This window comes from Notamacropus eugenii, chromosome 2, assembly GCF_028372415.1.
Source record: "Notamacropus eugenii isolate mMacEug1 chromosome 2, mMacEug1.pri_v2, whole genome shotgun sequence".
In the NCBI taxonomy this organism is placed as follows: domain Eukaryota; kingdom Metazoa; phylum Chordata; class Mammalia; order Diprotodontia; family Macropodidae; genus Notamacropus; species Notamacropus eugenii.
Window position 1 is genome coordinate 422,712,755 of NC_092873.1, and position 25,981 is coordinate 422,738,735.

A 25,981-nucleotide genomic window follows, 5' to 3' on the forward strand; every position below is an offset into this window, starting at 1 on the left:
AGCCAGGAGGAGATGAGGAGGTAGAAGATTCTAGGCATGAAAGATAGCCAGAGGAAATGCCCTGGAGAGGAGAGCTGGAGTATCTTTTTCATGGAACAAGGAGGCCAGTCACTGAAAAGTGTGACTGAAAAGTTAACTAACCTGCCTATTGTGATAAGGAAAATATGTCTGAGAGAAAGAATTTGAATCCAAGTTTTCCCCAGCTCCAAGGCTGGGCCTTTGAGTACTAAGCCATTCTGTTTCTCAGAAATTAATAGTAGCAATAATAACAATAAAAATAACAGCGCTTATGTAATGCTTCAAAATTTGCAAAGCACCTTACATATAGTACATTGTTTGAGCCTTACAACTTTGCAGGATATAACTATTGCTCCCATTTTATAAATGAATACAGATTTGAAGGTCATTTAAATAGAGATGGTCATTAAAACCATGGAAAGAGATGCTCTCTATCTGCTGAGTAAAGTAAGAAGACGGTCTGCTGAGAACAAGAGGCAAAAAAGAGACCCAGGGGCTTAAGAGAGGGAAAAGGTTACAAACATTTGTTGTAAGGAGTTAACAAGAGAATTCATAGTTTGTTAGAGCTCGTAGAGCCCTTAGATATTATTTTACAAAAAGTGAAACAGGTTGGGGGAGGAGCACTTGCCCAAAATCATACAACTGGTTAGTCCAAGAGCTAAGACTTGAACCCAGGCCCCCAGTCTATGCCTGGTACGTTTTCTAACGCATCATGCTGCCTCCTTTTGTGGAGTAGCAGTGAGATTTAAGGTGAGGTTAGTCAGTATGAATTTATAGCACATTAAATTAAAACTTTTTTTTTACTTTTTGAGTACTATTAGCAGGCTAAAGTTTGACTGAAAAGCAAACAAACCAGGTGAAGTTCAACCACTCAAACGCAGAGATTGTGGAAGATTAAGATAAATGAGAGATTCTTGGGTGGTCAGTCAGCCAGTCAATACATAAACATTAGATTTTTCTATATGCCAGGCACTGTGCTAAGATACAAAGAAAGGCCACGAAAAGCAGTCCTTGCCCTCAAGGAAGGTAAATTCTAATAGAGGAGACAATACATACGTAGTGATATACGTACAGAATAGATGGAAGGTTAATCTGAAACTAAAGTCATTTTGTATATGGAGGGAATGGGGAAGGCTTCCTGTAGAAAAGCTTTGAATTAAATCTTGAAGGAAACCACAGAAATTAAGTAGAAATGAGAGGGGAAAGTATTACAGTCATGAGAGACAGCCAAGGCAAAGACAGAGAGAAAGGAAATGGAGTGGCCCAGTGTGGCTGGATAATAGAATGTCAGGGGCCATAAAGCACAAGCAGATAGCAAAAGGAGGAAGAGGTCAAGTTATAAAGAACTTTAAATATTAGCAGATTTAATATTTGATCCTGTAGGTCATCCAGGATCACTGGAGCTCACTACGGGAGAAGAAGAAACATTTTCAGAATTATGTTTAGAAAAATCATATTGGCGACTGAGTGGAGGATGGAGTGGATTGGGGAGACACTTAGGAAAGGAGACCAGTTATAAGTCTATTGAAATGATCTAGATGAGAAGTGTCCAAAACTGAACTCATTACCTTTACCCCAAATCTCCCCTTAATGACTTCTCTATTACTACCGAGGACATCAATATCCTCCCAGTCACTTCGGTTTGCAACCCGGGTATCATCCTCAACTCCTATCTGTTGTCAGGGCCTTATCAGTTTTACCTTTGTAACATCTCTCATAACCACCCCCTTGTCTTCTTTTGACACTGACATCACCCTGGTAAAGTCCCTTATCACCTGGCACCTGGATTACCAATAGGCAGACTATTGGTTGGTCTATCTGCTGCAAATCTCTCCCCATTCTGGTCCATCCTCCACTCAAGCCATTAAAGTGATCTTCCTAAAGCATAGGTTACCATATCAACCTCCCCTACGTGCAATTCAATAAACTTCAAGGGCTCCCTATCACTTTCAGGATTAAACATAAAATCCTCTGCTTGGCACTGAAAGCTTTTCATAGCCTGCCTTTCCTACTTTTTCAGTCTTCTTACACCTTATATTTCCATGTATTCTGTGAGCCAATGACACTGGCCTGCACTGTTCCTTCAACAAGACACTCCATTTCCCAACTTCAGGAATTTTCACTCTCTGCCCTTTATGCTTAGAATACTCTCCCTCCTCTTCTCTGTCTCCTGATTTGCTTCAAGTCTCAGCTAAAATCTTACCTTCAACAGGCCTTTGTTCATCACCTTTAATTCTAGTGCCTCTTCTCTTTTGACTAGCTTCAGTTTATACTATATATAATGTGTACATAGATATTTGCACATTGTCTGTATCCTTAAACTGTGAGATCCTTGAAAGCAGGGACTGTCTCTATCTTTCTTTGCATGCCTTATTTAGTACAGTGACTGGCACATTGTAGGCACTTAAGAAATGTTTATTGACTGACTGATTGTATAAGTGGAGAGAAGGGGAGAAACACAAGAGATGAGAAATTAGAAATGATAAGATTTGGCATTGGATTAGATATATGAAGAAAGTGAGAAGGAGGATTTTACTTTACAACATTCATGTTATAAGTATGGGTGATTAGATGAATGAAGGAAGGTACCTGTGACAGTTTGGGAAGTGTGGGAGGAGAGAAGGTTTGGGGGAAAAGATAACGAGCTCTGTTTTGAACATGTTGAGTTTTTCTTTCTAAGAGGCAATTGGAGAGAAGTGAAAAGCTCAAGAGACAGACTAGAGCTGAGACATAGCTCTGGAAATCATCTGCATAGAGATATTTTAACTCATGGTGAGAGAGTGGTAGAAAAAAAATTTTAATGACTGATCATAGGATTTGGCCTGAGTAAGGTGGCACATGATGCCAGCATTGGTGTGATGCACCAGGAGAAGAGGAAAGATTTAAGGAGACAATGGTCACACTGCTACCTATTCAAAACACACACAATGAAAAGGAAAGATGGAAAGACCTTAAGTTAGGATCAGAACATAGAATTTCATAATCCAAGGTTTTGAAGCAATGGAGTGAAAGGAGAGGTCACTAGAGCTGACAAAGTTAAGAAATTCTGACAGATTCAAGTATTAGAAGACTCATTAATGTATATTTACGTCAGTGAAGATGGTAACAGGGGATCCGGGAGAAAGGAGAAAGGAAGAATGTGGACCAGAAAATCATTGACAAAGGTGGGAAAATATTCTGGGGTAGATGACAGAAGTGAGAGTGGGAAGAGGATTGCTAGGTGTACAACCTTGAGCAAATCATTTAATCTTTCTGTTTCACACCTGTAAAATGAGGATAATAATGCCTGCCCTGCTTACCTCATGAGACTGAGGCAAAGATCAAATGAGATAATGTATGTGAAAGCACTTTTAAAAAGTCATAAAGATAGCCTATAAAAGTGCAAGGTACTTATTATTGGTAATAATGTTAGATATTATTATTTTTGTTGACAATATTACATTAGGTCAATTCACATACCAATTATTTATGATCAATTTCATTCCATGAGTATTTATTTGCCTAGGATACATTGCTTAGAATTAAATTAATATCACGTGTGTTCTAGTTTAGATTCAAGAAATACTCAGTCATAAACTATTTAGAGTATATTACAATGAATAATCACAATAATTCTCCTGGCTCTCTCTTAACGTATGATTAAAGCATCCAATGATACCCTTCTATCCATTATTTTTAGTTAATATCCTTTTCGTGAATCCTTTATTATATCAGTTTGAGTGATACTTGATGACACATAGTAGCCTCATGTCCTTTATCCTCTACAAAGCAAATTACCGATATTCATTAATTAACACTCACATGCCTTTATGAACCAAGCATTCTTTCTTCAACAAGCTGCTTTTTGTTTTTAGCTTGTAATCCTATGCTAACTTATTTGAGGGAAGGGGCGGAGGCACAGAAATCAGACCTGTAATTTTAACGGTGTGGGCAACTCCATCTACCAATTCAGATCGACATCTACTGTGAACCCTGTCATTTTGGAATTTTGTCGGGCACAAAGAGATTAAGTGACTTTCCCAGGGTCACACAGCCAGTATGTGTCAGAGTCAAACCTGAACCCAGGTCTTCCTAACTTGGAGGCTTGTTCTTTATCCGCTATGCTACCTACTTTTCATAATCCACCCCCCAACACCAACACCAAGTATTATTATTACTACATAAAGTATTGCTATCACTACATAAAAAATGTATTTTTAAATTCCCAGAATGACATGAATTCAAATAAGAAAAAGTTAATTACCTTTAATACGTTTGTCATCCAAATCAGGAAGCTACAAAATAGTCTGAGACTGTTGTTTATATCTAAGTTATAGAACAATCTGAGACAGTTGTGCTGGGGTACAGGGAAGTGTGTGTGTGTGTGTGTGTGTGTGTGTGTGTGTGTGTGTGTGTGTGTGTAGAGGAGAAAATACTAGTAGGAAAAGTTATTCCTAAGCACCTTCTCTTCTCCTTCAATTCCCTTTCTCCAAGAAACCAGTGTTGTAATGCTGCTTTCTTGGCAGTCAAGGGTCATCTCTTCTGCTCCTCTCACCTCCAGTGAATTGAGACACTCCACCTGGGTCCTTTTTTATAATTAAAAAAAAAAACCTCATACTGTAGATTTTTCTTGACATCATGCTTCAGCAATGCTTTCCTGTTTAGTGCTATTCCTTCAAGCTCCCTCTTTCAAAGCAACTAACCAATTTGGTAACATAAAACACTAGCATCAACATAATGTAGTCTAACAAGCCCTGGATTTGAAGTTTTAGACACTGATCTCCAATCCTCACTCTACTATTTACTATTAAAAGACCTCAAGCAAGTCGTTCAATCTCTCTAAGCCTCTCTTTCCTCAAAATGAAGAAGTAAAGGTCCTTTCTAACTCTCAATCCCATGATCCACCATCATATGTTCACTATGAAAGTAATCCCCAGAGTAATGTATTACCCTTCGAAGATAAGATGTGAACATAGATAGAGAGTTGAAAGGTCCTTTGGGGCCAACTAGTCCAATGTGCTCATTGTGCAAATGAAAAAAATTGAATCCAGAACAAAGTGATTTTGGATCTCATGTACATCGAGGAACTGAACCCTGAATTAGAATGTCCACAAAGGCAAATCTCACTAAAATACTGGCATCCAGAAACAAGAAGAACAATAGATAGTGTGAACATAGCACTTTAATGTTTGTGGAGCACTTCACAAACACTATGTCATTTGATTCTCACAACAACTCTGGAGTATAAATGCTATTATTATTCCTATTTGACAGAGAAGGAAACTGAGGCAGGCAGATGTTAAGTGACTTGCCTAAGGTAACATCTTTATGTAGTATCTAGGTTTGACTTTGGGGCTTCCTGATAGCAGGTACAGCACTCTATCCACTGTGCAACCTAGCTGCCTCAATAACAAAATTAACTCAATTTAGAGCACTTACAAAGTAGGAGACACTTTATGCCTTACTATGTATGTGAGAAATATAACTAGCTTTTCAGTCTAGACAAAACCATACCTGAACAAAACTATAAGACGGGTTCTATACATTGAGAATTTATTAGCTATGACAAAACAACCTTTTTAATTTCTTAAATGTATTTCTTCCTACAAATAATAATTTTAATTTAATAGTTCTTGGCATCAGAACAAATTCAGCTTGATTTTTTCTCTTCATGTTGTTGAGAGAAGTGTTGAAATTCCAAAGCCAAAACTCTTCCTCTAGAGGACTTCCTTTGATCCCTCCTCTTGAACTATTTGTTCAGTGATACTAGTATTCTATACTTGCAAGGACACTGGGGAAGGATAAATTCCTTCCTTAATTCTTGAAGAAATTGGCCCGATAAATTTTGATGAAAGTCATTAGACCAGTTGACAGTCAGACTAACAGCTTCTGCCAATGGTCCTCTTAATGAGATCTCTCTTTACTGCCATCTCCTCCCTCTTACTCTTACATAGTTCCTAACAACCTGTTTTAGAATCAAAGATCTGAATTCAAGTCCTACTTTCTTCCCAATATGTTACTTGTAGTGATTTCTCTACAGGAAAAAAAACTTCTTGAAGCAATGGTTTTAATGGCTGTTATCACATTTAGTCAATAGCAGACAATTTCAATTATCACAATTTTCCTTGCCAAAAAAAAAAATTGAAAGAAAGCAATTTTCAACAAATGGGGAAACCCAAGTCAATTTGCAATAGAAATTAATAAGGTCAATCCTTATTGTCCATGAAGATCAATAAGGTAAAAATGGGTTGTATTTGATCAAAGTAATCTTCAGTTATTTAAAAATCAATGTGGCCAAAATAGTCAATATTCTCTAAGACATCACACCAAGATATCATGACTTATAGGTTGTTTGGCAGACCCTGGGCATCTTACAGCACTACCTAGAATTACATAATCCATCCTATATGACATGGGTCACCAAGTGAGCCAAATATGGAAGGGAAGAGGACATGTCAATAGAGGAGTCAAAGAGATGGGCAACACAGGAAGGACGAAGGCTTGTGGTACTATGGGTCAGGCATCTGAATAAGGTTATTGCTTTTAGACATCTAATTTTTAAAATGACATTGTGTAGTTGTAATGCAGAAAGACAGAGAAAGACTTATGGAAAGCCACAAAAGTAGAATATGGTGGGGGTACTATAATAAAGTTCCTAGAACCTGCAACTTTTTTGGAAATAACAATTCTCCAACAATTCTCCCTTCTCCAAGGAGTTCATTTCATTAAATTCAGAAAATATGTAGTCTCTGAGAGATAGAAAAGAAAATTAGCTGATAACTTGTAAACAATTAACTTTCCTTCCAATTTGACTTCAAGCAATATAGAAATTAGGATTTGTAAGAGAAATAGAAATGGAAATTACTTTAAATAATGAGTCATTTTTCTCCTTCTGGGAAATTTCTAGGGTCATCCTTTTAAAGGGGTGAAAGGAGCAAATGTCATTTCTGAGAATGGATACTAACTTGCCCCAGTTTTCTGCATTCTGTAGATGCATACTAAGTGCTTGTTTAACTGAACTGAATTTTTCAGATCTTTTCCTCTTCATATTTTGTGAACTAAGTTAAACTAAGTCAGGACAAATCAATAAACTCATTCTTCTGGGATCGAGTAAATTGCTTTTAACTCTGCTGAATGGCAGCTTAATCAATACCCCCTGGGTACTCACACCAAGGAAGTTATAATAAATGCACACTGATCAGAGCAAATAGAATCAGGAACAACTTGTTGGCCATGAAGAGCACCTCATAAATACAATAGCTTCCCTTTGCTTCTGATTTCAAATAGCCACCTTGTTGCTCTCCCAGTTAACTTGTGTTAGCCTCTTCTTAGAGCCCGCAAACATATACATATTTTTTTAACATTTCTTTCTGCAATAATTAGTCATCCTATTATTTGATCAGAGATCAAAAGATTATCTAAACCAGAGAGTTCCCAGAAGATTCTCCCCCCTCCCAAAACAATCTATGAGTACTACAACTGTGACATAGCTATGGGGAAAAGAAAAGGGGAAGAAAAGTAGGAAAAAATGTTATTTGAGGGTAAGTGGAAGAAGACAGAAAAAAGAAAAAAAAATTTTGAGATGTGTATGATGGCGAATGAATGGTAGAGGACCACTGTCTATACAACACAGTGACCCGTCTTAGAGACTGCCAAGCTTTACTCTAAAGCCTAAGCCATCCCTTTACTTTCTCCTCAGAGAATGTACAAGCCACAGCTCCTTACATACAGGTTACCTGGATGAGTTCGTCCAGCTCAGTTGCATTGACACAAGAGTGTTGAGATATGAATGTCTGCTTCTGAATCACAATGGTGGTCCTCCGTGAAATTTCATGAGGTTGCTCCAGAGCTTTGAACACAGTGGCTCCAATGATCAGATAGACAACAACCACCAGGAAAATCGTGGAGACCGTCTTCCATTTCATAACATTAATAGTTGTGTCACTCTCCACCCGGGAAGAAAGTACTGTGGGTTTTGTAGAAAATGAGAGCCTCGGTTTGGAGTTCTGAGTGGCAGATTTAGGATCCAGCAAGTCAGGTGCCGCCACTAGTAATAACAGAGAAGGAATATTAGATTGAAGTTGGTTTAGGGTGTTCTGGTTGGGTGAGTTTCTTTTTTTTTTCTTTTTTTTTTTTTTATGGGGCCAGCATAACTTATTTCAACTCTCCTTGCTCTCTTGGTAGAAAGTGTCTGAGCGCTAATATTCAGACCAGATATCACCTCCTACAATCTCAGATTCATTAGCCTATATATATGGATACCTACCCAGAGAAAAGGTTGGAATCTTTACTCTCCTGATATCATGTGGTATGAGAGAAGAAGAGGTGAACCTGGAAACTTGAGCAAAGATGAAAATTTGCAAATTCCATTTTAAAATTATAAATTTATAGTCCTTTGCTGCAGCAAGCTTTTTTGTAGCCATCTCCCATGCTAGACAATAAATAGGGGATTTTTTAAATGTTTTTTGAGTCCTACATACTTAATATGTATTTAAAAAAAAACACTCACAATCCTTGTTCTCAAGCAACTTACAAACAGTCAGAACAATATAAGAAATAATTTGCTATTTTGCAATTTAAAGTAAGGATCATTTTTGTACGTTAAGGTCCTTAAGATAGCAATATTTTTGCACATAGTAAATCAGCAACATACATAATGTCACTGAACCTTATTTGCATCATGTAAACTCTTTCCTAGTGTCCAATGGGACCTCCAAATAAAATTTTATTCTTTTCAATTGTGATATATTCAAAAAAAGAAAAAGAAAATTCACTGCTGCTTACAATAACACAATTCTAGGTACAACTTGCAAGTATTTGAATAATGATTAATCATCCAGAAAAAGAAAACTTAAAACTTTGTCTCCTACCGTTATACTCTTGTACTCTACATGCTCTGTTAAAAAGATAATTGTTCCATTAGGGTATATTTATGTCCTCTTACAAATTTTCATACACTCTGCTGTAACTATGAAGCTATTTATTATTCATCTCGGCTATTCAAAAATATCATTAATGGATTCCCTTTTAGAAAATAAAAGAGATGCCAGAATTCTACTGTGTTCGAGGAGGGGGAAGGGAAGAAGGGAATCGATCACCTACTGAAGGACATTTGATTATATCTACCTCAACAAACCATTGGAATGGCAATACTCTACTAAGAGTTGTAACCAAAATACTTTTGACTTATGACCTTACAAGTATAGTACCTTGTACACAATAGCCACATAACAAATGTTTGTTGATTGTTAGATGGGAATGCATTGGAAGTAGATACATGAACTCAACCAGAAGAGACTATAGTATCAAGTTCCCTATATATATAGTCATAGAATGAATTACTAAGCTGCATATTTCAATATTTCAGTAAATGAATTTACTATATTGTACATTATAGAAATACTCATTAATTTTGATGATGCAAAATACACATTAGGTAGCCATATGAGATATTCAAATACAACTGAAAACTTAGGAATACATATAGTAAGGAGGGAAATAATGACATCATATTTCACATGTCTAATCTCCTCTCCCAGACCATCCTCTGTGAGTTAAACTATATAGCTACTAACCACAGTTTCATTTTATAAAATAATCTACAGTAGCACTTAGGCAAGAAGCTTTGTACACAAAGCTATTTAAAGCTCTGGGCTTGAGCACAGCTGTAACATGGTGGGGGATGAAAAAATGGTCTCTTCACTGAGTAGAACTTAGACCCCTTTTTTTCATTTTTCTCCCAAAAAAAGTGAGTCCACAGCTGTAAGTCGATATACCATATTTCTTTCATCTACTAAAAAATAAAAAAAATTAAAAAGGAAATGTTCTGAGGACAACTCAACATGTATCCAGATAGATAAACATCTATATGGATATGTAAGTGTTTATTTTTCTCCCCAACTATATTCATCTGTTTTAAATAATGCCAGTGAGTTAAACCATTATTATTACTTTTTTGAAAGATAATTGATTATATAACTGAATATAACATGAATGTATTTAATATTATATAATTAAGAAAAGCCAAAGTTCAGACTTCATAAATGAGGATTATTTTCAGAGTCACTGTCTTCAAGAAAAAACAATACAATCATGAAAAGGTGTGATTAGATAGACAGACAAGCTCTATTGGCATATCCGGGTGATAAATAGCAATATTAACGACAAACAATACACACTCAAGCACTGCACTTAGCATTTGGAAGAAATCTCAGAGCTCCCCTAAATCCCATCAATACAGACACAGATTATCCCTTAAATCGGTGTTTTCTAACCTGAAGAATCTGAAAACCTTTGAAAATTACTTGCTTCTCAAAAGATCATCCCATCTTTCATTATGTACCTGTAACAATCACTCAATTTATTATTGGAAAAAGTTGGAATTTTTCTTTTTAAAATTCAAAGAAATCTACTTCCCTCAAGCAATTAAAACTTTTTCAATTACCAAAAACAAATCAGATGTCTATTCTAATAACTAAGTATATAGAAATTTTGGTGAAATCCCAGATGAAAACCAAAAATAATCTTTTTTTCTAAGTCAAATATGGGAAATCAGTGAGTTTGTAACTTTGCTTGGTATAAGCCCAAAGGAAGCTACTCAGAGAAAAGAAAAAGAGGTTATAACTTTCCCTTCTCTCCTTTCTGCCTTAGCAAAGAGAGTTCCTAAACTAATGACAGATTATTCTTAATCAGATGCTCCCCATCCTCACCCATTTACTTATCCTTCAAACAGACTCTTCGGGAGTTCTGACAGGAGACCTGATGCTGGCAGAAGCCAGACTTCAGCACCACTTATTCTCTCCTCACACAGCTAGCAACAAGTGTGGACAACCACCGCATAACATAACCCTAAACAATCCTCACCTCCCCCTTCCCCCCCCATAGACCCCTCCTTCTGTTCCCCTCCCCTCCCATCACAAATCTTTCAAAATAATCAAAACAAAAACTCAATGCAGATGCAAAAGTTCGGGATACTGGGGGGAGAGGGGCTGGAGGGGAGGAAGCAGAAATAGGGGAAAGGAGGGGTTAGGATAGGATAGGAAAAAAAATGGGATTGTCCCTAAATGATCTTCTGGCCAAGTGAGACTCAAGGTGTTGACCTTAAACAGAGGCCGGATGGACTACCCATTGCCTGGAGAGAGCCAGGCGACTATCCCCGAGGAGGAAGCAGCCCCGGGAGTGCAGAGGGATGACGCCTGGGAACAAGGGATTTACCTCCTGCACTGGAGCCGGTTGTCCCCTGCGAGGCACTGGAAAGCATGAGGCATGCATGCAGCTTTCAAAACTTGAGGGGGGGCAGGGTTAAGGGGAGGGGGCCTCGAACCTTTAAAAAAAGAACACGCCAAGGTACTCACTTCTTATTCACAGACTGGCTGCGCGCTCCGAGTTTCAGGGGCAGGCATTTTCCCAGTCTTTGTTTGGGGGGGTGGCGGGGGAAGCAAGGTGGGGGGGGGGGAAATCGACGTGAATCAAATAAGTGGGGAGGGGGGATTAGGGACTGGTGGCTGGCTAGCTGCAAAGAGGACAAGGCGAGAAGTTGGGTCCTCCTTCCCCTAGCGCCCCACTCCTAAGCCCCCCAGGCCCCGGGGGAGCAAGGCGCTGCTCCCGAGCTCTAGAGCTGCAGCTGTCACCCGGTAGTGAGCAAGAGTGGGGCTGCAGGCACCGCCACCGCCGGGGGTGCTCCCAGGCTCTCCCTTGCCTCCTCGCTCTGTCACCAGGCGTCTTTGTGTCAATCGGTCCTGTCTGCGTGTCTGTCCGCCCGCTGTCTTTGTGTGAGAATCTCGCTTGGTCCCTCTTTGCATGTCTTTGTGTATCTCCTCTCTCCTCGCAAGTCCTCTCCCCCCAACCCCCAATGCGTGAGCCCGCGTGTATGAGCGTGTGTATGTGTGTATCTGTGTGTGTGTGTGACACAGTCACCGTGTGGCTCCCTCCTCCTTTCCCCACCTCTGCCTTTCTCCCCTCCTCTCCTTTCTCTTTGCTTGTCTCCCTCCCTTTCTCCCCCTCCACCGCCCCACCACAGCCTGTCTCCTTTCCCTCCTTTCAATCTTCCCTCCTACTTGTGTCCTCCTTCTTCCTCGCCTTTGCTCTTCGCTTGTCAATCCTCCCCCCAATCCCCCACAATCTCCACCATTCTGCCACCTCTGCCTATGGCTTCAGCTCTGATTTTTGCCCCTTTCCCTTGCTGGAAATGGAACTCCGTTGCGCTCAACTGGCTTCTCTCTTCCCCTCTGTGCCCTGGTCCCTGACTCAGCCACCATTTTCTCTAAAACCAGGTGACACCCACTATTCCCAGGTATATGGTACTCTAGTCTCTGTGCCCCACCCAATCCCCAACCTCGTCCCTGGAATCCCTGCTGTAGTCCCTCACAACAGAAGGAGGGAGACAGGATGTCTTCAGTCCTTAAGATCGTTCCACGTGGTCTTCCCTCTCTCTAGGACTTTCCGCTCTAAGGCTGGCACTGCTCTTGCTATAGAGTCTAAGGGTAAGTAAGTGTGTGGAATAGAGACCCCAGGAGTTGGGTTTCCTCTCTCTTACTTGGTACCGATGTGAGAATATCCATCTGTCCTCTTCTCTGGCAAGCCATCCATCCCAGCAATCACTGATGTCCTTCCTTTATTCCCTGAGAGAACTCTGACCAACCCTTGCTTTGACAGGATTGGGGAGGTGGGGGTGGAGGGGACGGTGAGAGCAGATGTGTCAAGGACAAAAACATTAAGAAAGGATGCTAGAAGATGAAAGGGGAGAAAGCACGGTCTTCTACGGAAACTACCAGTTGCCAAGGGTTCGTGGAGGTACACAGTGTACTACTTCAGTGGGGGCAGAAGGGTAGCAGAAATCTGATGAATGAGATCAGCCCCCTCCACCACTCTAAAAGTCCTGGCTTTGGCAGGTCCTTTTATCTATCCTCTTGGGAATCATTTTCCAGGATACTCTAAACTTGTGGCCATAGCCTGCTTAACATTGCCGTGGGGAGAATAGGAGGAGAGAAAAGGGTGTTTAGATTAGAAAGTCCTGTGCTAACAGACAAATCATTTCACAGTACACAAATGATTTAACAACCAAAGCTCCCAGAGTAAATTATTTTCCCTTTCCAGCGCTGCAGCATGAATTGCCTGCTGTGTTCTACCCTCCCACCCCCACCAACCACACCAAATTTACCTTCTGTTACTGCAGTAAGTCACGGCAAATGGGAGTACATGTCCTGTAATAAGCAGCCCTTCCTGGTGAAACCCAGAGACCATGTGAACCTGGAAGGTGACTCCTGGTACCCAACAGAGCTGCAGGTTACCTTTAATAAGGCTAAGAAATTACATAGCTACCTTTTCCTTTTAAAATGTTCAGTGCAGTTTATTGATCCCTCTCCCCTAGCCTCTTGACTTTTTAAGTATATTATACTGTCACAGCTCCTGTGTGCCCAAAAGTGTTTAGCTTTAGCCCCTTCTAACTCCATATCCCTTTCTTCTATTAATGAAAATGAAAAACCTCAACTTACTAACCATCATTCCAAATTTTCCTTCAGGTTTCTGAAGACTGGGTGTATTCCTAATCATGCAATTAACACATATTCTTGGACATCATTTTACTTGCTTGTCATATTGTTCTAGGGTAAATGACCCCAGTTCCTCTCTCACTTTTCTCCCTTTCTCCTGTTTTCCAATCTCCAACTCATTGGCTTTATTTTTTTTCCTTTTTTTTTCATCCAGATTCTGTAAAAATCAACCACATCTTACTTAAGTTGTGGACCTCCAAGTCATACCAAGGGCTGAATAATGCTAAATATGGTGGGAAGTTACTTCACAGTTCCTTCATACCATAGTCCCAATAAAATGTTTCCTTTTTCCCAAAAACAGTGTATGGTTGACATTTTCAGCTAGTGGTTCACCACAAGATCCAAATATCTGTTCCTTTTGAAACTTGTCAGTCCTTCCTCATCTCTGTATATAGCAAACAAACTGCCTCAATTTCACCCGTGCATCACTCCCCAGATTGACTCTGCCTTCCTGAATGTAGGGGGAATATTTAAGAACAAATGTGCTTTGCAAATAAGTTTTTTATGAATTAAAAAAAAATCTTTCACAAAAAATCACAACAGATTAATCTGTGGACCTATCTTTCTTTTCTTGTATACACAAGTTTATAGGACCAATAAACTATTTCTTACATGACTATCATTCATGCTTAACAGCACCATCCCTTAATTCTCCTGCCAAGAGTACCTCCTCTATTCAGAGACCAGTACTGTGTAGGGGGCAGTATCATCTTGAATCACATATCCTCAGTCACCCAGTGTCTGAAGCAAGATGAAAAAAAGGAAGCAGACTGGTTTGTATGTCATTTCATTTGGGAAAAGAAGGAAATGGGATGGTTTATCCTGTTTACATTTACGCCAATGTCATTGGAAAAATAGAAAATCCCACAAGATCATTTTATGAGAAGCCAACTTGATTCCATTTCTTTTACTAATTCCTTCAGACCTTTCCTGGCTTCCTTTGTTCTAAGCAGGTCTACAAATTTGTAATTAGAATATGAAATTTAGAAATATCACATTGTAGCAAGATTCAATTGAAGAAATACTTCAATGCTGTTTCCCAACTTTGCTTAGCTCAAGCAGTAGTTCTAAATACCCTGAACTCAGTTTAACATTCATTTTGCTGTGCAACCTTGGCCTATTCGGAGTGACATGATAAAAATGAGTAGGTCATTGGAATGATTCTTCAAAATCCTGATTAGACCAGTAACCTAGTTGGAGACAGAGTGTTTCTGTTTGCTCAGGGCCACCAGCAACAAGCAACATCACCACTTGTTTCTTAATCAAGGTTGTTGTTTTGTTAACTAGTTAATGCTGAGTGTTGAAGTCAGTTGCCCAACGAGAGTATAAATATAGCTAAAAATTTCAGTTAACTAAAAATAAGTAAGCCAATTGTGATCTGTGATTTATTTCATCAGCATGAGTGTCACCTCCTCCTCAAGGATTTAGTAGTTGATATTTGAGAGTTGCTATGGCCAAAAAGTTCATTACTTTGTGGTCAACCAGGTGATGATTCTTTCTAAAATTAGACTAGTCTTCAAATAAAAGATGCACAGTTAAGCAGAGAGACCATACTTGATAGAAACTGATTAAACTTAAGTTCCACTAGCATATAGAGCCAAGGGTTTCCTCTATACCAAAAGCTAGTTAGATGGTGGAGTGGATAAAGTTTTGGACTTGTAGTAATGAAGACTTAAGTTCAAATTTAGCATCAGACACAAGCTGTATGATCCTGGGTTAATCACTTAACCATCTGTCTGCTTAGTTTCCTCATCTATAAAATAGGGATAATAATAGCACCTACTTCCCATGGTTGCCGTGAGGGTCACAGGAGATATTTGTAAAGTGGCTTGCAAACTTTAAAGAACTATATGAATGCATAAATGCTAGCAATTAGGTTATTAGTATCAGAAAGGACCCTAGGGGAGGAATGCAGTCTCAGGTTACATTGAGAGAAACATAAAGTCCAGAAAAAATATGGCAATAGAATCGTTATATTAAATACTATTCATACTACACCTGGATTCTATATTCAGTTCATGAACTGCATTTTAATATACACATTGACAACAATAGCTAGCACTTATACAATGCACTAAAGTTTACAAAGATCATTATGCATATCATCTCATTTGACAAAAAGGGTTGTAACCACAGGTGAGTAAATAGGGTTGTGTTTATTACTGGTCAGTCGTTTTTAAGACATGTCAGACTTTGTGACCGCATTTGGGGTTTTCTTGGCAAAGATACTAGAGTGGTTTGCCATTTCCTTCTCCAACTCATTTTACAGATGAAGAAATTGAGGCAAATGAGATTAAGTGACCTGCCCAGGATCACATAGCTAATCAGTATCTGAGGCCAGATTTGAAATCAGAAATATCAGTCTTCCTAGCTCCAGACCCAGCACTCTATCCACTGTGCCCCCTAGTAATATTATCATATGAAAAGCTCTTAAAGGAATTTGAGTTTTTAACAGGGGTGGGGAGATGGGGGGGAGAAATCATGAAAGTCATAGCAGTCATTTTTCAATATTTGGAGGGATATTGTTTTTTATATAGAATTAGCTTTATTCCATTTAATTTCTGAGAAAGGGGTGGTATAGCAGCCTGGATCATGGGATAGTGATTTAGAAACAGAAGACTTGGTTTTGAATCACAGCCCTGCTCAGTTAGTACCTGTGAGATATGGTGAAAGACACATATGCACTACGATGTTCAGTTTTCTCATCTGTAAAATAGTGTTTCAAAATGATGAAAAATTACTACTAACTTAAAGGCCTAAATCCTGTGGTTTTATGGTCTTAGTGTAAAGAGTATTTGCATCTGGACTGCAAGAACCTAAACTTGAATCCTGGCCCCTGCTAAACGCTAATTGTGTGACTTTGAGCAAGTCACTCTGCTTTTATGAGTCTGTTTCCTCATCTGTAAAATGGTGATAGTCTTCCTACACTACCTAGTTCACAGGGTTGTTGTAAGTATCAAAAGCTATAGTGTGTGTAAAACACTTTGTAAACAAAGATATAAAAGCTGAGTGTCATTAATTACTTCAAAGTTACAGATAGGATATTTTGATTCAATAATAGGAAGATCTTCCTAATAATTAAAGTTATCCAAGTATGTATAGCAGCTAGGTGGCGCTGTAGACAGAGTGCCTGGTCTAAAGTTAGGAAGACTCATATTTCTGAGCTCAAATCCGGCCTCAGACACTTCCTAATTGTGTGATTCTGGGCAAGTCACTTAACCCTATTTGGTTCAGAGAAATTAATAGCAAACCTCTCTAATATCTCTGTCAAAAAAAATGGGAGGCACAATTGAAACAACTGAAAAACAATGGAAATGGACCTCTCCTCATGTGGAATATTCAAGAGTCTGGATGATCATCGGCCAGAGTTTTCCAAGTCAACAACCGTGAGAACAAATCAACAAACGTACTGAGCATCTCTTATGTGCAAGGTACTGAGACGTATGATAAAGAGGTTCCAAAAAAAAAAAAAAAAAGATATTACATAGTATATGACGAGGAGACAGGTGAGGAAATAAGATGTTCATAGACATACAAATTAGGGTATGAAGATTAATAGAAGGGAAAATTCCATATGATTTCAATGAGAAGGATCTCTTCTAGTTGAAATGATCAGGAAAAGCTTTTTGGAGGAAGTGGGATTTAAGGAGGGCTTTGAAGGATGGATAGAATTTTGATCGATAAGAATGTGAAGGGGGTATGTGTCAGGCTTAAGTGAAAGCTTATCCAGGAATCATAGGATTGGATAAATATGTTGTACTCCATTAAATTCAAGATGGAACTAGATAACCACTAAGTCCCTTTCCAGCATAAAGATCTAAGGTTAAATGGCCACTAAATGGTGACAATTATATATACAACGTTCACTCTCACTTTCAAAATGAAAATTTAAATATTCAATTCAGCTCCTCATTCTTATATCCATGGTCATCTAAATGTGCATGCCCTTTTGTGATTCAAAAGTGCCATAGAAGGTAGTTAGATGGCACAGTCGATACAGCAAAGGACTTTTGAGTCCAGAAGAACAGAGCTCAAATCCAGCTTCAGATTCTGACCAAGTCACTTAATCTCTATCTGCCTTGGTTTCCTTATCTGTAAATCAAGATAATAATAGAACCTACCTCCGAGGGTGGTTGTATTAAATGAAATAAAGTTTGTAAAGTGCTTTGTGAACCTTAAAGCTCTATATAAGAGATAGCTATTATTATTAGTAATGATAATAATTTCCTCCAACTAACATTTATTAAGTGCATACTAGATACAGGACTAGAGGCAACATAGACCTATATTCAAATTCTAACTCTGATATATCTTGGTTAACTATATGAGTCAGGGCAAATCATTTAACTTCTCACTTTCTCCAAGAAGTTTTATAGATAGACAAGTTGCCCATTTGTTAGATTGAGTGAGTTTCTACATCAGGAATTCCCTACAGTGATGAAATAACAGGAACAGGAAAAAAAAAACATCTCATAATAAATCACTTTCTTCCATATTCAGTCTCAACAAAAGGATCAGGAAATGAGTTTTGAATGAAAATTTTTTATTCCTTCAACAGATCTTAAATACTTTCTCTTTACAAAACACTCTGGTAGACACTGGAGACAATACAATGGACAATGTTTAGACAGGACATCCTATCCTTAAGGTGGGATCTGCTAAGTAGCACAGTAGATAAAGTGTCAGGCCTGGAGTCAGGAAGACTTATCTTCATGAGTTCAATGTGACCTCAGTCACTTACCAACTATATGACTCTGCGCAAGTCACCATGTTTGCCTCAGTTTCCTTACCTGTAAAATGAGCTGGAAAAAGAAATGACAAACCATTCCAGTGTCTTTGCCAAGAAAACCCCAAATGAGGTCACAAAGAATCAGACAGGACTGAACAACAAAAATCCCTAAGGCTTTTATTATATATTCTAGCTGGAGAGATATAGTAAAACCTGTACACAAATAGATATAATAATAATTAGAATATGACATCAGACAAAGGTATAAGATTTTGCAGTGCTTTTAGTTCTGATAAGCGGCAGATCTTGCAAAATAATTCTCAGATAAGGAATCTATTCAGGAAACCCACTATAACCTTTTTGTTTCCAGATAGAAAATTCCACTCCAGGATTTTCCAGCTTTTTTCTAAGATCAGTATAACAAGCTGCTATCCTTAGGAAATGAAAATTAAGCTATCAGTCTGCACTTTATTATCTAACATTTTCTACCTGTGGCAATCACAAGTAAATCCTCCATGACATTTACTGCTTTCCTAAAATTAATTCATCGGATGCATTTTCAGGCTTTCTCGAGATAAGGCCAACGAATACTATGAAACATGAAGTTCTTCATTAGAAGCACAGAATCTGGGTGGTTTGTGCTGCATTTTGAATTTTAGAAAACCCAGTTTGCTGCAGTGAATCGCAGTCTTGCCTTCCAACCATTTGCAGCATTGGAAGTCACCTAAAAGATCACTAAGTAGTGGCTTGCAGGCACTATGTCTTTGTGAAGAGTAGGTCAGGCTAACTTAATGCTTGCTTTCTAGGGCAAAGTAAGGGGTCAAATAGACAGAGAGAATGCAGAAAGATGGTCTGCTTAGACATAAGGGAAAAAAATCTCAAGTGTAAGAGTGATTGTAACATAGAATACACAGTAGAATTGGACTGCTCAAGGCCAGAAGATGTTTAAAAATTTGCTTCTTTTTAAATCAAATCATTTTCATATATGTTGTAATTTAGATATTGGTGAATTCAGAATTCAAACACAGAACACTTCGAGGTCCTTTGTAGCTTTTAGATTCTGTAATTAAATGAGCACCCATTTGATCTGAAATACCAAGAAGCTTCTCTCAGACTACCAGCTAGGTGGTAAAGTGGATAGATTGCTTGACCTGAAGTCATCTTCCTGAGTTCAAATCCAGCTCAGACACTTGCTAGCTGTATGACCCTGGGCAAGTAACTGAACCCTGTTTGCCTCATTTTCCTCACTTGTAAAATGAACAGGAGAAGGAAATGATAAACTATTCCAATATCTTTGCCAAGAAAAGCCCAAATGGGGTTACAGAGAGTCGGACACTACTTAAAAATAACTGAAGGACCACAAATTGGTTCAAAGATATCATGTGGAAAAGAATATATGTAGACGTGTACATATATTCTGTGTTATTCTTAGGGCAAAGTTAGAGTCAATGGACAGAAATTAAAGAAACTCAAATTTCAGCTTAAAAATAAGGAACAATTTTCCAGCGATTAGAACTAGTAATCACAAGGGCTCAGTACAAGAGCTTGCAATGTGATGAGTGTTTTCACACAACAAGTGTGAGGGGGACTGGCTGATCATCTACAAAAGGTTCTCTAGAAGAGATTTCTGAATTCAGAGTGAGGTTGGATTAGATGGTTTCTAAGACCCCTTCCAAATCTAAGAGTCTATGATTCCATTCAATCAGTACTATATCATTTTCATTTGTTGCATTTCACCATAATTATTGCCATCTTATTTCATGAGTGCTTTGCCTTCCCCACTATATAAACTATTTAAAACTTGGGAATCGGTTTCCTGTTTTTTGCTTGGTTATTTATGTTTTAGTTTCCTGTTTTGTTTGTTTGTTTGTTTTCTCATTCTCCACTAGTACCAATCCCAACCTCTGCCACAGATGGAAGGTTGAGCAAAGGCAGTTGAGTCCTAAGTACCTGTCCATGACAATAACCAATTTTTATAAGTTGCTTCCAGAAAAGAGAAGATCATGGGTAAAAGCATTCCGAATTTCATAATCATGGGTGCAGCCAAAGAATACCCCCTACAGGGGTGTGGGAAAGCCAAAAGTAAAAGTATCCTGCAGGCAAAGCCAAAGAGCACATCGAATATCCAGGAAACAGTCAATAATCATGAATATCACTGGGTGGGAAATGATAGTTCACAGAGCATGTAAGTATCGGGATAGTCACAGTGAATTGTAAGCCTCTGACTTTGCAAGTGCATGACCTCTATTGGCAGCTGATTCATAAATGAATATTAACTATCACTAGTTCCTACTACAGTGCCCCAGTACTTTCCACACAAAGCAAACACTTCAAATACCCTCAAGCAGAGCTGTAACTAGATAGTTTGGTGCCTGGTGAAATAAAAAATGTATCCTCAAATCAGTGTTTAAGATAAATTCAGTTGATTAAGGAATTTGTGGAGAGAGATCCTAGGATACCATTGAATGACAGAATAGAGGCAGAGAGCTCAAGATACTCTCCACTGTGAGCAAAGGCGCAAGCTGGGGCTCCTTAAAGTATCTGTTGGGGAAGTGGTCCGCCATGAGAGGTGGAGGAGGGAGCAACAAAAAGCTCTGTCAAGGAGTAGTTCACCTGGAGTACACCTACCAAGGGAAAGAGCAGAGCAAATAGTCTTCTAACAATTTCATATTTGAACACATTACTGTTGCCAAACTCAGGTTCTTCTACCCTGCAGAAGGAATTGTGTGCTGTCGTTGCTTTCTAAATTTTGGTGCCATCAGGCAAAACCTCAGTGACCTCACTGTAAGTTACACATTTTCAAGACATTCTCTGGTGTTTTTTTCACCAGAAGAAAATTGAAGCTTTATGATTTCCTTATGGACAAGAATGATACCACCATCACTGAGGCATACTTCTGGGATGAGCTTGCCTTAGTCCATCAAAACATTCTCACTCATCTCTCCATGTTATCTACCACAGAGAGTTGGCAGTTTCTCTGTGGCCATGAAACAGAGGGTGGTACTGGTATTCAACAAATAGGAATTAGTTCAAACTGAATACTATGGATGTGGATTCAAGCATTCCACTTGGAAATTACTTTTGAGTAGTTTTGAGTGTCAATATAATTGCTAGCGCTTCTGGCCTTTCCTAATCATGCACTCAAAATGTAGTCCATCTCCTATGTCAGTACCACAGACCCCACCATCTGATAATGTGCATGATGAAATAAATAATAACTGAGGTCAAAATATTTGTCTCCAGGATTGTCACCAATCCACACAAACTGCCTCTTCGATCCAAAGAAATACAAGACACATATAAACATCATGCTAGACCTGCCATAGCCAATTATGCAAATTTATTTATGGAATTTTAAAGGACCCACCAGGAAAACATTTGTGCCCAGAACAGGAACTACAGTATTATATAAAACCATGCAATTAAAATTTGAGGGGAAGAAACAAAATAAGCAGTCAAAAATCTACCCCCCAAGTCCATGGAAAATCAACCTCAACCCAGAAACAAGTCTACAGCATTACAAAGACCTTACTGATGTGTCCCAGAGAAGCAGCACATTCAAAAGATCTCCTTTTGCATTTGGTTTGTTGTAGCCAAAGTTCTGCATCCCTCTCTTCTCCTGTGGAGGCAACCTATATCACTTGTTCCACTCTCCTAAATTAAAGCCAGCTTAGGCACAGATGGAGAGCCAGCAAACCTGAAACTCATGATCAAAGTCCCTCAAGGCAGTGAAGCCTCCATTACACCAGATTTGTCAATTTATGTTTCCCTTTCTTCATCTCTTCTCTCTTCATTACTGAAGTCAAGTGTACTGTCTTCCCCAAAGATATGTTATGAAATATTCTCCCCTTGGTAGGAATTTAAGAGTGGTAGGGTCATAGAATGTCAAAGTTGGAAGAGAATTCAAAGGGTTTCTAGTCTAAGTGCTTCCCAAATTAAGAATTGTTCTATAATATCCCCAACATGTGGTCATCTAGGTTCTACTTTAGGTACTGTGGTCCCACCGTTTTTTAGGGGAATCCATTCTGTCTTTGGACAGCTTTGCCAAATAGAAGTTTGGGAGTTTCTTTGTTTGGCAGACTATTTCTCACAATGACCCTAGATTATTCTATCTCCTTGTAAATTTGATCCTTTGGCTTTAGTTCTTGAACCAAGAAGAATAAAGCATTTCTCTTCTGTATAGCAACCCTTTAAATATTTGAAAATGACTCTAAACTAAGTACCAATAATTGCTTCATTCTCTTTATTATGAGTCTCTTTATCTTCTTCTGTATTTGTACCAGCTTTTCAAATGTTCTTCTTAAAAGATGGTGCCTGTAACTGAATTCAATGCTTCAGATGTGTTCTGACCAGGGTATTGTACAATGGAACTACCACCTCCATGATTTTGGATACTATACTGCTATTACTATGGTATAAGATCACAGCAATTTTGCCAGGCCAAAAACACTCCACTCATATTGAGTTAACGTTCCTAGGTCTTTTTCACACAGACACAACCCTCTAACTACTGTCTCTGTATCTTTGATCAAATGAGTATTTGCAAAGCACTTAGCTTAGTGCCTTGAATGTAAAAGGCATTTAATAAATGCTTATTCTCTTTCCCTTCAATTTCACCTTCTATGCCTTTCCATATCTAATACCCATGCCTGGAATAATGTTCTTCCTCATCACTCCCCCTTACAGATTGCTTCAACTTCCTTCAAGATTCAGTTCAAAGCCTGCCTTCTTCAAGAAGTTTTTCATGTTCTCCTCATTCCACTTCCATTGCTTTCCCTATGAGACTACTTTCTGTCTATTCTGGGCATATTATTATTTACATACTATCTCCCCAGTTCAAACATTAGCTCCTTAAGGGCTCAACAATAACAAGTCAACCAGTACTTACAAAAAGTAAGTTGTATTGACTGGCACCTACTATGAAGGAAAGCAACCCACCGCACCCCACCCCACCCCCGAAAAAACCAGTCCCTCTTCTCAAGGACTTAGAGTCTGGTGAAGAAGGAAGCATGATGCATGGTTTTGTCTTTCTTTAGATCCATAGTACAGTGTCTAGCACATAATATGTGATTAATAAATATTTAACTGAGAGACTGAATTGATCCTGTGCATCATTGCAATGAGTGTTACTTCATCTAGAAATCCTAAGCCTCTGAAATAGTCACTTCCCCCACTTTGTGATTCATTTCTGAGTGCTCACCTGGTGGGGACCTGGTGTGCCATCATTCAAGTTATTGACAGAGTGTGATGAGGCACTGTACTATTCCACCTCTCTATTTCATGCCTTACCAGTGGCTGCCTCCTCCCCAAGCCCACATACCAGGAATGTTCTCCCTCTTCTGCCTTCTGCCCTCTCTGGATTCCTGTAACATTCTGATCAAATCCCATCTTTTGTAGAAACCCTTTCTTGGTCTCCCCATTTCCCCTCACTGCTAGCGCTTCCTTATAATTATACCTCCATTTTATCCTGTATGCATCTTGTTTATAGATAATTGTTTATATGTTGTCTCCACAATTCTAAATTGATCTCCTTGAAAGGAGGGACTCTTTCTGCCTTTTTTCATATAGGCATGTTCAATGCCTAGATGAGTGTCTATAATGTAGTAAGCACTTCATAAAGGCTACTAATTTATCTGATAACTGTCTCAAAGATAACTGACTATTGCCCATCAATCTCATCTGCAGTTCTATCTATAGTTCCCCTGGGCCAGGTGACTTTTAGTTGGGATAGTTAAATGCTGTCTTATCATCTCTTAACTAATCTTGGGCTTTACTTTCCTAATCATTCTTTCCCCTTCTATATTTCCTAGCTTAAAGATCATTGTCTTTGGTATGGAAAGCAGATGCAAAACAAGAGTGGATTATTTGGGTTCTTTTGTGCAGACACTTATTAAGCCCCAACTAGGTGCCAAAGTAAGAATCACTGAAGGTACAAGAAAAAGCAACATCAAACAAAAATAGTGTCTCTCTCTCTCTCTCTCTCTCTCTCTCTCTCTCTCTCTCTCTCTCTCTCTCTCTCTCTCTCTCTCTCTCTCTCAGCTTGGAGTCTGAGGAGGGAAGACAAGGTGCAAACAACTATGTACAAAGAGTATTTCTACAAGATAATTCAGAAATAGTCTCGGTGGCATTAAAAGGCAAGGAAAGTTTTCTTGTAAAAAGTGGGCCTTTAGTTGACAGTTTAAGGAAATCTGGGAAGTGAAGAGTCAGAGATGAGGAAGGAGAGAGTTCCAGAAATGGGACACATCCAAGGAAAATGCTCATAATTGAAAGATGGAGTGTTGTGTCCAAGAGTCAGCAAGGAGGACAGTTTCACTGGCTCATAGAGTGGAGGGAGGAGTGTTGAGGGAGAGTCGGGTGTGAGGAGACTGGAAATATAAGAAGGGGTCAAGTTATGGAAGGCTTTAAGAGTCAAATAGATGTGCTTATATTTGATCCTAAAGACAATAGAGAACCACTGGAGTGGATTGAATGGAAGTGGTATTGACATGGTCAAATGTGCTTTTCAGACATTTCAATTTGGGAGCTAAGTGAAGAATGGACTGGAGTTGGGAGAGATTTTGAAGTAGGGAGGTCAACCAGCAGGTGACTGCAATAGTCCAGGAATGAGGTGATGAGGAACCTGCTGCAGTGTGGTGGCAATATCAAAGGAGGGAAGGGGACGGATCTGATGATATCACCAAGCAAATTAACATGGAAGAACTGAAGAGGGCTGACATGAACTGGATAAAGATTAGTTAGCAAAGGAGACTGGGGAGTGGTTGGACAGCCAGGAGGAGAACTTGAGGGAGAGAGAGAGAGAGAGAGAGAATCAAGGAGAAGAGAGTGATTGACAGTATCAAAGGCCATAGAAAGATCAAGAAGGTTGAGGATTGAGACAAGACCAATAGATTTGACAATTAAGAGATCACTGATAATTTTTGATAGAGCAGTTTCAATTGAATGATGATGTCAGAAGGCAACCTGTAGAGAGTTAAGAAAAGAAGTTAAAACATCAATTGTAGTCAATCTTCTCAAGAAGTTTAGACCCAGAAAGGGGAAGGGACAGATACAAATTATCATTGGCAGGGATGGATGGGTCAAGGGAGGATTTTTTAAGGATGGTGGAGACTTGGGCATATTTTGTAGGCAGCAGAAAATTTAGTTGGTACAAAAAGAGATCAAAGATTAGTGAGAGAATGATGGAAATAAAGGGGAAACCTGTTGGAGAAGAGGGGATGAAATAGATCATTTGTGCAGGTAGAGGGTTTGCCTTAGTAAGGAGAAGAGCCACATTATCTTATGAGATGGGGTGAAGGAGGAAGTAGCAGCAGAATATAGCTGTGAGTAATATCAGATGATTAAAACAAAGAAAAAGTAAGTCAGTAAATTGTCTCAGTTTCTTCAAAGAAATATGAGGCAAGGTTCTTCTCTGATAGGCTAAAGGGAGGTGAACTCTGGGAGGCGTGAGGAAGAATGAAAAGGTTTGGAACAGCTGCTATGGTGAGACAATTAGGGAGATGCAAAGGGTTGCCTTGCCACAGTGAGGACCCAGATGAAATTTTGTAATATAAATTTCTAGTGGACCCAATCAGCACAGTTTAGTGATTTCCTTCAGTTTTACTAAGCAGCATGTATATAGGAGTGAAGGCAACAGATGATGGAAGCAATCCGGAGCTGAGTCTTGTTAGGGCAAAGTAATCAAGATAAGAGAACAGTGTAGAGTTGA

General features: G+C 39.0%; 1 protein-coding gene across 7 annotated transcripts in view; it reads right to left on the minus strand.

The window, feature by feature from the left end:
• The window catches only part of KCNK2 (potassium two pore domain channel subfamily K member 2), a 285,195-nt gene that overhangs the window by 164,440 nt on the left and 94,774 nt on the right, over positions 1-25,981 (minus strand). For 2 of the 7 annotated variants that reach the window (XM_072647837.1, XM_072647841.1), the window contains exon 2: positions 7,734-8,044. In XM_072647837.1, coding sequence (XP_072503938.1) covers positions 7,734-8,044 — 311 coding nt within the window. Of the gene's footprint in view, positions 1-7,733; positions 8,045-10,706; positions 10,840-11,211; positions 11,329-11,351; positions 12,229-12,532; positions 13,066-13,156; positions 13,270-25,981 lie in introns of those variants that run through there. The other 5 variants (XM_072647840.1, XM_072647835.1, XM_072647839.1 and 2 more) reach the window with 5 other exon arrangements.